Source organism: Bos grunniens, chromosome 18, assembly GCF_055505025.1.
Source record: "Bos grunniens cultivar Pamir isolate PY7600 chromosome 18, Bosgru_T2T1.0, whole genome shotgun sequence".
Taxonomy (NCBI): Eukaryota; Metazoa; Chordata; class Mammalia; order Artiodactyla; family Bovidae; genus Bos; species Bos grunniens.
This window is the reverse complement of record NC_141182.1, coordinates 7,542,612-7,555,482: the sequence shown is the minus strand read 5'-3', so window position 1 is coordinate 7,555,482 and position 12,871 is coordinate 7,542,612. Positions and strand designations below refer to the sequence as shown.

Sequence of the window (12,871 nt, the reverse complement as noted above, 5' to 3'; positions counted from 1 at the left end):
AGGGGCTGCCCGCAGGTCCCAGCCACATCCAACCCTTCCCGCGACAATCTGAGTGTTCTCCCGCCGTGCTCCTGTGTGGCCGTTCTGCGGTCAGCGTCTCACTCTGTGTTCTGATTTTGGAAGGCTCTGCTCTGACCAACGGGGGCCTCAACCTACACAGCCCGGTGAAGAGGAAGCTGGAAGCTGAGAAGGACTACGTCTTCGACAAAAGGCTCAGGTACAGCGTCCGCCAGAACGAGAGCAACTGTCGGTTTCGGGACATTGTCGTGCGGAAGGAAGAGGGCTTCACGCACATCCTGCTGTCCAGCCAGACCTCGGACAACAACGCGCTGACCCCCGAGGTGAGAGGGATGGGATGGCGGGTGGGTGCTGGCTCTCTGAGCCTTCCGGAGTCAGTGGAGACCACCCACCCTCAGGCAGACTTGACCTGGGGACCCAATTTGCTGATCTCACTACATCCGTCATCTGTCTGATCTTTATGATCTGTGACTACAGTATCCCATTTTGAAAACGAAGACCCCGGAAAACAGAGAGATTCAATAAGCTGATCATGGTCACAGAATTAGTCAGTATTGGCTCCAGAAACCAAACATCACATCTTGGGCTTCTCCAGCAAAACTGAATGGTAGTCAGCATGTCTAATATAGATGGAATTATATTCGCTCAGCTCACTTACAGTTTTTTTGATTGAGATATAATTCACATACCATAAACTTTATCCTTTTAAAATGTACAGTTCGGTGGTATTTAGTGTATTCACAAAGTTGTGTGGCCGTCAGCATTAATTCCAGAACATTTCCATCACCCCCAGAGGAAACCCTGTGCCCGTTAGCAGTCACCCCCATTTCCTCCCCACGTCCCTGGCAACCACGAATGGTCTTCCTGTCTCTACGGATTTGCCTCTTCTGGGTGTTTCACAGATGTAGAATTGTGCAATGCATGGCCTTCCGTGGCTGGCTTATTTTACTCAGCACAGTATTTGAGGGGTTTATCCATGTGGTAGCATGATCAGTGCCTCATGCCTCTCCCATGTATGGGTAGGCCACACTTTGTCTATTAGTTCTCCAGTTGAGGGACATTTGGGTTGGCTCTACTTTTGGTGCAGACTTCCCTAGTGGCTCAAAGAATCTGCCTGCAATGGAGGAGACCTGGGTTCAATCCCTGGGTCGGGAAGATCCTCTGGAGCAGGAAATGGCAACCCACTCCAGTATTCTTGGCTGGAGAATCCCATGGAAAGAGGAGCCTGGGGGGCTACACCCCACAGGGTCGCAAAGAGTTGGACACGACTGATCGACTAACACTTTCACTTTCCACTTTTGACCATCTTGCATAATATTGCTATGAACATTTGTGTATATGTTTTTGTGTGAATATAAGGTTTTCTTGGTTATATTCCTAATTATGGAATTGCTGAGTCATAAAGAGCCAACTCATTGGAATAGACCCTCTTACTGGCAAAGATTGAAGGCAGGAGGAGAAGGGGATGGCAGAGGATGAGATGGTTGGGTGGCATCACCAACTCAATGGACATGAGTTTGAGGAAATTCTGGGAGACACTGAAGGACAGGGGAGCCTGGTGTGCTGCAGGCCATGGGGTCCCAAAGAGTCGACTGAGCTACAGTAACAGTGGTAACTGCATAGTTGAACTACCAAACTATTTACCCCAGTGGCTGGGCCACTTTACATCCCCAACAGCGGTGTATGACGGTCGCCATTCTTCTGCTTCCTCGCCAGCACTTGTTATTGTCTGTCTTTTTTTATTACAGCTGTTTTGGTGGGCCTGAGGTGCTATCTCATTTTGGTTCTGGTTTGCATTTTCCTAATGATGGATGATGTTGGGCATCTCCTCTGGTGGCTGTTGGCCATTTGTCTGTCTTCTTCAGAGAGATGTCTGTCCAAATCCTTTGCCAATTTTTAAAATTGGGAATTTTTTAGAGTTGAGTTTTAAGCATTCTCTGTGTGTTCTGAATATCACACCCTTGTCAGAGCTATGATTTGAAAATCCTGCCATTCTGAGTTGTCTTTTTCCTTTCTAGATAACATTCTTTGACATTCAATTCAAAAGTTTTTGACGTCCAGTTTATCTTTTTTCTCTCTGACTTTCTTTTTTCTTTTTGACTGTGGCTCACGGCGGCTTGCGGGATCCTAGTTCCCCAAGCAGGGATTGAGCCCAAGGCCCCATCAGCGAGAGTACCAAGCCCTCACCCCTGGACGCCAGGGGATTCCGTCTCTATTACTTTTTAAAATGCTAATTCTACTTATGTCTAGATGAGCAGAACCGTGAAGCAGTGAATACATAATGCATTTACATAGACAACACCATTCAAAAGAGGGGGTGCTTAGCAGATGGCAGGGAAGAGATTGTTGATAGTGCCCGTGTGAGAAGACTCGAATCTGAGCTGTCTTCTCCTGCTGGACCAACCCGGGAGGGCACAGAGTGATGAGTGACCATCTGCACACCGTGTCCTACTTGCCCCTCTTCATCCCGCCTTCTGGTGTAGGGTTATTACAATTCACGTCTTCCAGGTGAGACAGCGTATGCCTAGAGAATGGAATAGGGCTGGGCTCCCATGGCTTCAGAGAGGGTGGCCCTCAGCCCAGCGCCTGGGCATCGCAGGCAGTTCAGTGCAGACCCCCGTTCCCATGGTACCCTGCACTCCGGTGTCCACAGCAGCAATGCAGACCTGGAGGGTGAACCACGGGATGGGTTTGGGGTGGGGGGGGACACAGTCAGGGAGCGGCTGTGTCACTGGTGACCCACCCAGACAGGAGGTGCAGATGGTCTGGCACTGCCCGGCGTGTCCAGTGCAATTCAGGGGGGGCCCGGAAGTGGGTGGAATGGGAAGTGCTGTGTCCTTGAACTTATTATTATCACACATTCCCTATATGCTCTGGATCCCAGATCCTTGTCAGAGCTATCATTTGAAAATACTGCCGTTCTGTGGGTTGTCTTATTCTTTTCTAGATAGCACTCTTTGATATTCAATTCAAAATTCTTTGAAATCCAATTTATCTTTTTTTCTCTATTACATTTTTCCCCTTGTCACTATGATTTACATAGACTGTGGTTCTTTTTGGGGACTGTGGGGGTAACGGGCAGGAATGTTTGTCAGCCTGTGAGGGAAGAGAGTGGCCAGGGCTGTGGAGGTGGGGGGCTGCTGGTGACTCATCGCCCCTCTTCTAAGCACGGGTGTTTGGGGTCGCTCCCTCCTCCGCCTTCAGTGGAACCACCTCTAGGTTCTCTGCTGTGTAGACCTCTGCAGAGATCTCAGAGTCCAGGGCCTGTGGTTTATCCCAAAGGCCGCCATTCACATGTTGATACACCTGGAAACGTTGTTATTTTAAGCTCCTCACAAAACATTCCCAAGAGACCAATTCTTCTCAGATTTTTTCTACTTCACTACTTTTAAAAAGCATGCTTGAAAAAGGCACGGTATTTTCCTTTGATAAACCGAATAGATGTGGAGCCTCCCAGTTCATCCTCTCTCTTCGCAGCAGCTCTGTGTATTAACTGTTGCCTTCTCATCACAGAAGTGTGTGGCATCTGACTAGTTTCAGGCGCCCGGGTTCTCACCTCCTGAGACTCGGGTTTGGTTGATTAGCAAGGTTTACTCCTAATTGGTGTCTGTCAGTAACAGAACAGGAGGAAGATGGAAAAACAATTATTGATCTGGTGTTTTCAGCTCTCCCAGCAACCAGAGTGGATTGATGCCGTGGATGAATTGGCTAACTGGGTGGAGTAGCCGTGGAAGTACGTGACATGGTGATAGTGAAGGAATACTGCTCCCCAGGCAGCGCTAGTGGTGAGGAACCCACCTGCCAGTGTAGGAAACGGAAGCTCCACGTGTTCGATTCCTGGGTTGGGAAGATGCCCTGGAGGAGGGCATAGCAATCCCCTCCAGCATTCTTACCTGGAAAATCCCATGGTTAAGAGGAGCCTGGTGAGCTATGGTCCGTGGGGTCACAGCGAGTCAGACACAGCTGAGCGACTTAGCACGCACAGAGTTAGCAGAGGAGCCCTGCCCCTCCTGGCAGAACTGGGATCAGATCCCACCTCCAACACTTTTCCTTTTCTGCTACCTTGGGATTACTTTGCCTCTCTGAGTGTTCTCATTTATAGGAATCATACAGTGTATTCCCTGTGGGATTAGAGATAATGTCTGCAAAAGAGGCTCTCAGAGTCCCTGACACCTAGGAAGCATTCAGTGAATGTTCCTATTGTTAAGATGAAACAGAGGTGTGACAGTGGCCGCCGGCAGCCCCAGCTCTGCTCCTTCAGGGAGGGACTGGAAAGAGGCCGCTCTCAGGGTCACAGCTGGACTCTTTTCCTAGCTGTGTACGTGGCGTTGGCGGGATTGGCCCCATGGGCGGAAATCCATACGTTACTGGGTGTGTTAACCGGATTCTGAAGCTAGCATGCATGTTGTCATATTTCTCCTTGTCTGGAATACAGCAAAGAGCCAGGAAAATAATGGAAATGCCCCTGCAGGAAAGAATCGGCAAAATAGTACAAAGTCTTGGGGATTAAAAACTCATCCACTTTCTCTTTAGGAGAGGACCTCAGGCCCTCACTGTGTTTCTGGGGTTTTCTTTGTAGCCCCCAGCCTCAGTCCACAGACCACCACCTTCCACGGGGGCCCCCAGACCCGCTGGAGGCATCTTCACACCCTCTGGGGTGTATCTGCCATGTCCACGCCATCCTCAAGCCAGTCACGTTTCTTTCTATTTCCATCAGAGGCCACACTGCTGGCTGTTTTGTCTGCACGATTGTTATCAGTCATAACCTACCAACAGGTCTGCCCACTTCCGTGTTTCCTGCCCTGTTGTCTGTTCCTCAGAAGGCAGAGTGATCTGCTGGAAATGCAAATATGATCAAGTCACTCCTCATACACACACACACACACACTTACTTCAGACACATCAGTGGCTCCTTCAGCCTTACCTGAAGACTCGCTTGGGGAAGCTGCACTTCCATGCTCCTTCTAGTGACTGTTGGAAGGTCCTAGGTCCCTGCTGGCCAGAGGCATCCGTTTCTTGCCATTGGCTTCCCACCATGGACTATGGCATAGCATCTCCATAGGGCTGCTCATGGTGTGGCAGCTTGCTTCCCCCAGACTGAGAGCTCTAAGGAAGAGAGAGAGAACGAAAGAGGATGACTCAGGGGATTTCCTGACTTAGGGACTTGATGCTTTCACTACCAGGGCCCAGGTTCAATCCCTGGTTGGGGAACTGAGATACTGAAAGCCTTGGATTGTGGCCAGGAAAAGCTGAGACAAGTTTAGTCATCCTGTATCTTAATCACCTCTTGAAAGGAACATCCCATGACTTCACCATATTCTCTTAGAAGTGAGTCACTAGGGACTTCACGCAGGTGTGAATACCAGCTACCTGGAGGCCGCCTGTCCCAGGGATTTAAGCTAGGAGAGGGCAAGATGAAGTAAGGACGCACACATTCTGCCAGGGAGCTGGTAGAAGTGTCACGGGAGGGGATTAAAGCACTTGGGGTGTCAGGAGAAGGAGGAGGTGGCATTTCGGGGGGAATATTTGAGAAGGCCTTCACGAGGGTGGTCTCAGTGCATATGGGCCCTGGGTGACTGGATTCAGCAAGTAGAGATGAAGGAGAGAGAGGGACCCTGGTCTGCTCCCATTTAATACCATTTTTAATGGATTTGGTTATCTGGTTCCAGCCCCTGGCAGCTCAGAAGGTAGAAGCTGCAGAGGAGGGGTGTGTTTTTTCCAGCAGACACTCACGCAGGAGCAGGCGGTGGCCACCAAGTGCAGAGCAGGGCAGTGGGCGTCAAGAAGGGACCCAGGGTTTCCACATGCACGGTGGTCCGGCACCGTTTGTTCGCAGAGGTGCGCCCGGGAGCCTCTGAGGGGACTAGCATGTGACGTGGAGAGGCAGTGACGCGTGTGCAGCATGCTCTGTTTTAGAAGACAGAGGAATGTGTAAGAATTTTAGAACGACGGTTCAGTTACATTATATGACTGGTGGGGGTCCTTCAAGAAGCGGGAACCTCAGCCTTCCATCCAAGTTGGATTATCAACACGAGAAAGGCCAAGGAAAAGTACACTAACTAGATACACACATTTTCATTTTTATTTATTTTTTTGGCCACACCTCTGGAGAAGGCAATGGCACCCCACTCCAGTACTCTTGCCTGGAAAATCCCATGGACGGAGGAGCCTGGTAGGCTGCGGTCCATGGGGCCGCTACGTTGGACACGACTGAGCGACTTCACTTTCGCTTTTTACTTTCATGCATTGGAGAAGGAAATGGCAACCCACTCCAGTGGTCTTGCCTGGAGAATCCCAGGGATGGGGGAGCCTGGTGGCTGCCGTCTATGGGGTCACACAGAGTTGGACACAACTGAGGTGACTTAGCAGCAGCAGCAAGACAGGTGGGAGCTTAGTTTCCCTGGGATCAAACCCACACCCCCTGCATTGAAAGTGCAGAGTCTTAACGACTAGACCACCAGGGAAGTCCCCAGGATACATACACTTTAAAAATTAAAAACTGAGTTTGTTCTTTCGTCGCATGAACAAAACACGAACCTGCTTTCCATCTAACTCATAGAGGAGGTGGCCGTTTTGTTCGACTTTATTCCACTAGTTGACCAGCGCGCAGGCCCTCAGGTGGGGAGTCACGTGAAGAATTACAACTCACGTCCCCAGGGCAGGGTTTTCCTTTCTTTGCCTCTCGGAGAAGCAGAGCTCGTGTATAGGTGAGAGCCTGCCTATTTCTGGAGGCAGATGGATTAAAGGACCCACACGATAGTGACCTGTTAGCTTTTCTGATGTTTTAAATGAATATCTATGGCTTATCCCCGTTAGAATGGAAAGCACTTCTCGCGTCCTTCTCATGGAGCTCAAGCCCCAAGGGTTGTGATTCAGACTGATGTCTTGGCATGTGTTTTTTTTCCCCCCACAAAGACTCACCCATTTGTTTAAGTCATCCTACAGTGTGCAGTAGTGGGCAGAGAAGGGAGGTGAGATTTGTATCCCGGTTCTGCCTCTTGCTGGTGACCTTGAACCCCTGACTTTGTTTTTCTGAGTCTTCCTTGCTTCATCTGCAAGACTGGGATAGCATACCCTCCATCACTGAAGTTTTGTTTCAGGTAAAATATTATGTGGAAATTCATGGATGCAATCCTGGCACCTCTATGCTTAATAAAAGGGCATGGTCACTTAAAGTACAATCTATAAAACAGTGGTCTCGTAAAGTGTCCCCACTGTACTCTACGATTCTGCCTTTTGAATATTTAATAACAATCATTCAAAAACCTGTTCCTTTACTGTCTCTTCTATTGGACTCTCAGCTCCACTCAGGCAAGTACATGCCTTGTTTTTTCTTTTCATGCACTTTCTGCACTTACTTTTCCTGCTTCCCTAAGTTCTGTTGGATTGAGTGAGCTTTTTTAAATTTTATACCCTCCGCCATCCATTCTTTGTAACTCATGTACTTTTGAGATGTTTTCCTTAAGCTGTGTCCACATGAAAGGGAAAAAGTTAAAGTGTTAGTTGGTCAGTGATATCTGACTCTTTGTGACCCCGCCAGGCTACTTTATCCATGGAATTCTCCAGGCAAGAATCCTAGAGTGGGTAGCCATTCCCTTCTCCAGGAGATCTTCCCGACCCAGGGATTGAACCCAGGTCTCTTATATTGCAGGCAGATTCTTTACTATCTGAGCTATCGGGGAAGCCCATTATGTACATACACATAGTGATGCCTAATGTGACAGTTTCAGCAATACGTGAACCATGAACTTCCAGATGTTCAAGCTGGTTTTAGAAAAGGCAGAGGAACCAGAAATCAGATTGCCAACATCCGCTGGATCATCGAGAAAGCAAGAGAGTTCCAGAAAAACATCTGTTTCTGCTTTATTGAATGCCAAAGCCTTTGACTGTGTGGATCACAATAAACTGTGGAAAATTCTCAAAGAGATGGGAATACCAGATCACCTGACCTGCCTCTTGAGAAACCTGTATGCAGGTCAGGAAGCAACAGTTAAAACTGGACATGGAACAACAGACTGGTTCCAAATAGGAAAAGGAGTACGTCAAGGCTGTATATTGTCACCCTGCTTATTTAACTTATATGCAGAGTACATCATGAGAAATGCAGGGCTGGAAGAAACACAAGCTGGAATCAAGATTGCTGGGAGAAACATCAATAACCTCAGATATGCAGATGACATCACCCTTATGGCAGAAAGTGAAGAGGAACTCAAAAGCCTCTTGATGAAAGTGAAAGAGGAGAGTGAAAAAGTTGGCTTAAAGCTCAACATTCAGAAAACGAAGATCATGGCATCTGGTCCCATCCCTTCATGGGAAATAGATGGGGAAACAGTGGAAAGTGTCAGACTTTATTTTTCTGGGCTCCCAAATCACTGCAGATGGTGACTGCAGCCATGAAATTAAAAGACGCTTACTCCTTGGAAGAAAAGTTATGACCAATCTAGATAGCATATTCAAAAGCAGAGACATTACTTTGCCAAAAAGGTCCGTCTAGTCAAGGCTATGGTTTTTCCAGTGGTCATGTGTGGATGTGAGAGTTGGACTGTGAAGAAAGCTGAGCGCCGAAGAATTGATGCTTTTGAACTGTGGTGTTGGAGAAGACTCTTGAGAGTCCCTTGGACTGCCAGGAGATCCAACCAGTCCATTCTAAAGGAGATCAGCGCTGGGATTTCTTTGGAAGGAATGATGCTAAAGCTGAAACTCCAGTACTTTGGCCACCTGATGCGAAGAGTTGACTCACTGTAAAAGACTCTGATGCTGGGAGGGATTGGGGGCAGGAGGAGAAGGGGACGACAGAGGATGAGATGGCTGGATGGCCTCACTGACTCAATGGATGTGAGTCTGGGTGAACTCCAGGAGTTGGTGATGGACAGGGAGGTCTGGCGTGCTGCAGTTCATGGGGTTGCAGAGAATTGGACATGACTGAGCGACACAACTGAACTGAACTGAATGTGACAGTGGCCTCTGCACCGTCTCCAGACACAGCCTCACATGCCCCAACTCTGGCCTCTCACCCGTGCAAACTCCAGCCTTCAGTCAGCCTCTATCAGTTTGATGATGATTTCATAGTCAATTCTTACACTGATTTAGTGACACGTTTTCTCCTTTCTTTGCTGGCTGCTTTTCCTTGCAAGTCAGTTTTTCTTTGTGAATATAGTTTTCTTTTTCTTGAAGTGCATCCTTTTTTAGTTCTTCCAGTGAGGGCCTAAGGGTAGTAAGCATTCTTTTACTGAAAATTCTTAATCTTTTTTTTTTTTTAACCTTTTTAGTTTATATTGGAGCATAGCCGATTAACAATGTTGGGATAGTTTCAGGTGAACGGTGAAGGGACTCAGCCATACATATACACGCATCCATTCTCCCCCAGACTCCCCTCCCATCCAGGCTCCCACGTAACGTTGAACAGAGTCCCCTGTGGTATACAGTAGGTCCTTGTTGGTTATCCATTTTAAATACAGCAGTGCGTGCATGTCCATCCCAAACTCCCTAACCATCCCTTCTCCCCATCCTTCCCTCCTTGAAAATGCCTGATCTTTACCCTTGCCTCTGAATGATGGTTTAGCTGGATATAGAATTTGTGTTTAATGGTTATTTTCCTTGGCACCTGGAAAATGTTACAGGTCAGTCTGGTGCCAAAGCCCACTTCCCACTTGACCTCTGAGCCGTGTGAGCATCTTAGTGGAATTAAGGATAAACAAGATAGCATTGTTATTACTGGATATATGGAACTGCTCAATTCAACACATATTAAACTGGAGAAGAGAACTGTGACGGACAGGATTGCATCTTGGGACCAAAAGATGCAACCTGATCCTAGGTAGCAATGTGTATATAAATGAGTGTGGGGTTTTGGTATATGCTATGGTATTAGCACTTTGTATCCTCAGCAGCATTGATATGTATTTTTTTGAAATCTGAATTTGAAAGTCGCTCAGTCGTGTCTGACTCTTTGCGACCCCATGGACTATACAGTCCAGGCCAGAATACTGGAGTGGGTAACCTTTCCCTTTTCCAGGGGATCTTCCCAACCCAGGGATCAAACCCAGGTCTCCCACATTGCAGGCGGATTCTTTGCCAGTTGAGCCACAAGAGAAGCCCAACATATATCAATGACTGCTGCTATGAAAACAAAAAGGATAAGCAGGAGCATAGTTAAACTGGGACTTCTGGCGACAGCTGACATACCTTGCCTGAGCTGTGCGCAAGAATATTTTCCCACACCTTGGAAAGGGCCAAATAAGCAATGCTGGCGGAGGATGTGCTGAGATTTAGCAGGCTTAGACAGCTTCACACCCGGTTTCCGAGCCTGCAGCCACTGACCCCACTGGCACCTCCTTGGCGCTCTGTGCTGCTTCGGAGATGGTACAGGGAGTTGGGTTTGGGTTTCTTTCTTTGGTCTGGGTGTGGCGTGTATGCAGGGGAGGCTCCCTGCATGGGAAGAGCAGATTCACTCTCCTCTACGCCCAGGGCTCTGCACAGGCCTGGAGGTGCTCTGCTTTTAGAGGGACCACTCACCATTCCCACAAATCCATCTCTGCCCTCAGATCATGAAGGAAGTGCGGCGTGCACTCTGCAATGCAGCCACAGATGACAGCAAACTGCTGCTCCTCAGCGCTGTGGGCAGCGTGTTCTGCAGTGGCCTGGATTACTCCTACCTGATTGGCAGGTTGTCCAGCGACCGGAGGAAGGAGAGCACCCGGATCGCGGAGGCCATCAGGTGAGCCTTGCTGGAGTTCAGACACGTGGGGGGATATGCCTAGGTTTAGCACGTGAAAATACAGGCTGCTTAGTTAAATTTGAATTTCCAACAAGGAAACATTTTTAAAAGCATAAGTATATCCCATCCTATGCAGCACTTGGGATACACTTATACTAAAAATTTTTTCAGTTGCTCAGTCGTGTCCAACTCTTTGCAACCCCATGGACTACAGCACGCCAGGCTCCTCTGTCCTCTATCTCCTGGAGTTTGCTCAAGCTCATGTCCACGGAGTCAGTGATGCCTTCCAACCATCTCATCCTCTGCCACCCTCTTATCCTTTTGTCTTCAATCTTTCCCAGCATCAGGGTCTTTTCCACGAGTCAGCTCTTCACATCGGGTGGCCAAAGTATTGGAGCTTCAGCTTCATCATCAATCCTTCCAATGAATATTCAGAACTGATTTCCTTTAGGATTGACTGGCTTGGTCTCCTAGCAGTACAAAGGGTCTCTCAAGAGTCTTCTCCAGCACCACAGTTCAAAAGCATCAGTTCTTTGGTGCTCAGCCTTCTTTATGGTCCAATTCTCATATCTGTATGTGACTATTGGAAAATTGTTTTATGTTTATCTGAAATTCAGAGTTCAATTGGACATCCGATATTTTCCTGCCAAAATTAGAGATGCTTTTACACTCTAGGTTATAATCCACTTTATTTTTTTTTATCATAAAGAGATTTTATTTCCTCATGTTAAACCCAGCCTCTGGTAATGCCCAAGTATTATACACACTAATCCCACCCTCTGCCTGATGGTGAAATCTTTGCTTTTCTGGGCGTCCCAGCCTCATGGAGCTGACAAGGCTCAGCCATGAGGAGGAGGAGGGACGTGCAGCTCTGTATATGCAGACCCTTGGGTGGGGAGCATTTCCCCCTCTTGCATTATCTTTGGGGCAAAAGCTGGGATCCTGGGGAGGACATCCACTCCCATAGACCAGTATCTCTTTTGGGAAAGCAAAGGGTGGTTACAACCTCCTTCCTTACAGATTTGTCAGAAGCAAGTGAGTGTGACTTCCAGCACGGCTGTCACTGGTCCTGCACCCTGGGAGGGGCACACACCCGCTGCTCCACCGTATGTGGACTAAGTGCTCCTTCTCCAGGGACCAGGAGGCACCACCGAACCATGACTTGTCTGGGACCACACTCCCCCGGACCACTGGTTCTCAGCCCAGGAGCTTTTCCAAAACCCAGCAGCTCGGCAGCATCTCCAGGAGCTTTGGGCTTAATGAGTGAGGGGAGCGCTGGGGGAGCATGCCTTGGGTTTCAAAATTTCTTTGGTGATTCTAATATGAAAGCAAGATCAGGAACCCCTGCCGCGTGCCAACCAAGGGGCTTCTCCACATTGACAGTGCACCAGAAATCGGGAAGATCCCCTGGACGAGGGCATGGCAACCCTCTCTATTATTCTTGCCTGGAGAATCCCATGGATAGAGGAGCCTGGCGGCTTATAAGTCCATGAGGTCACAAAGAGTCAGACATGACTGAAAGTGACTTAACACACATGTCCCAGAAGTTTTAGAACCACAGTGTTGTAGAGAAGCATTTCCCGGAAAACTTGCTGCAGCTTTCCAGAGAAGCATCGTGAATGAGGGACCCTGCTGATAAATGAGGTCTGTCCCCTCGTCTGTGGATTTTCCAGGCATGTTAAGAAATTTACAGTCTGAGAGGTCTCTTGTGAAAGAACTTCGTTCAGAGTCTAGCAAGGCCGATACGTATTTTGGCCACAGAACCTTGTAAGCTGCTGGCGTCCCTTGCAGTTCTTACGCACGATCTCAGCTGGGCTGAGCCCAGGATCCGGGCCAGACACGCGGCCGTGGCACCCCCGCCGTGGTCCCTCCCCATCCTGATAGTTTCCTAAAGAAAACACGCCTGCACCTGGCCCGGGAAGCTGCCTGCCCTCTGCAGATGTTTGCTGAATGAACTAGCAGATGTGGGAAGAGCTCGGATGACTCACTCCGCAGAAGCCTCTATCCAGGACCCAAAAAAAGCTATGTGCTCCATCCAGGCCGGCCTCACCTGAACCCCTCACGGGAGACCATGGCCTGCTGGCTGGATGCTGGGACGAGAAGGAGTGAGATTACCTGTGTGCAGTACTTGGTCCA

At 48.6% G+C, this 12,871-nt stretch overlaps 1 protein-coding gene across 2 annotated transcripts in view; it reads left to right on the top strand.

Annotated features, from left to right (window-relative positions):
* The window catches only part of CDYL2 (chromodomain Y like 2), a 163,916-nt gene that overhangs the window by 141,878 nt on the left and 9,167 nt on the right, over window positions 1-12,871 (top strand). For both annotated transcript variants that reach the window (XM_086349436.1, XM_086349437.1), the window contains exons 3-4: window positions 124-341; window positions 10,563-10,735. In XM_086349436.1, the coding sequence (XP_086205562.1) occupies window positions 124-341; window positions 10,563-10,735 (391 nt within the window). The remainder of the gene's footprint in view (window positions 1-123; window positions 342-10,562; window positions 10,736-12,871) is intronic.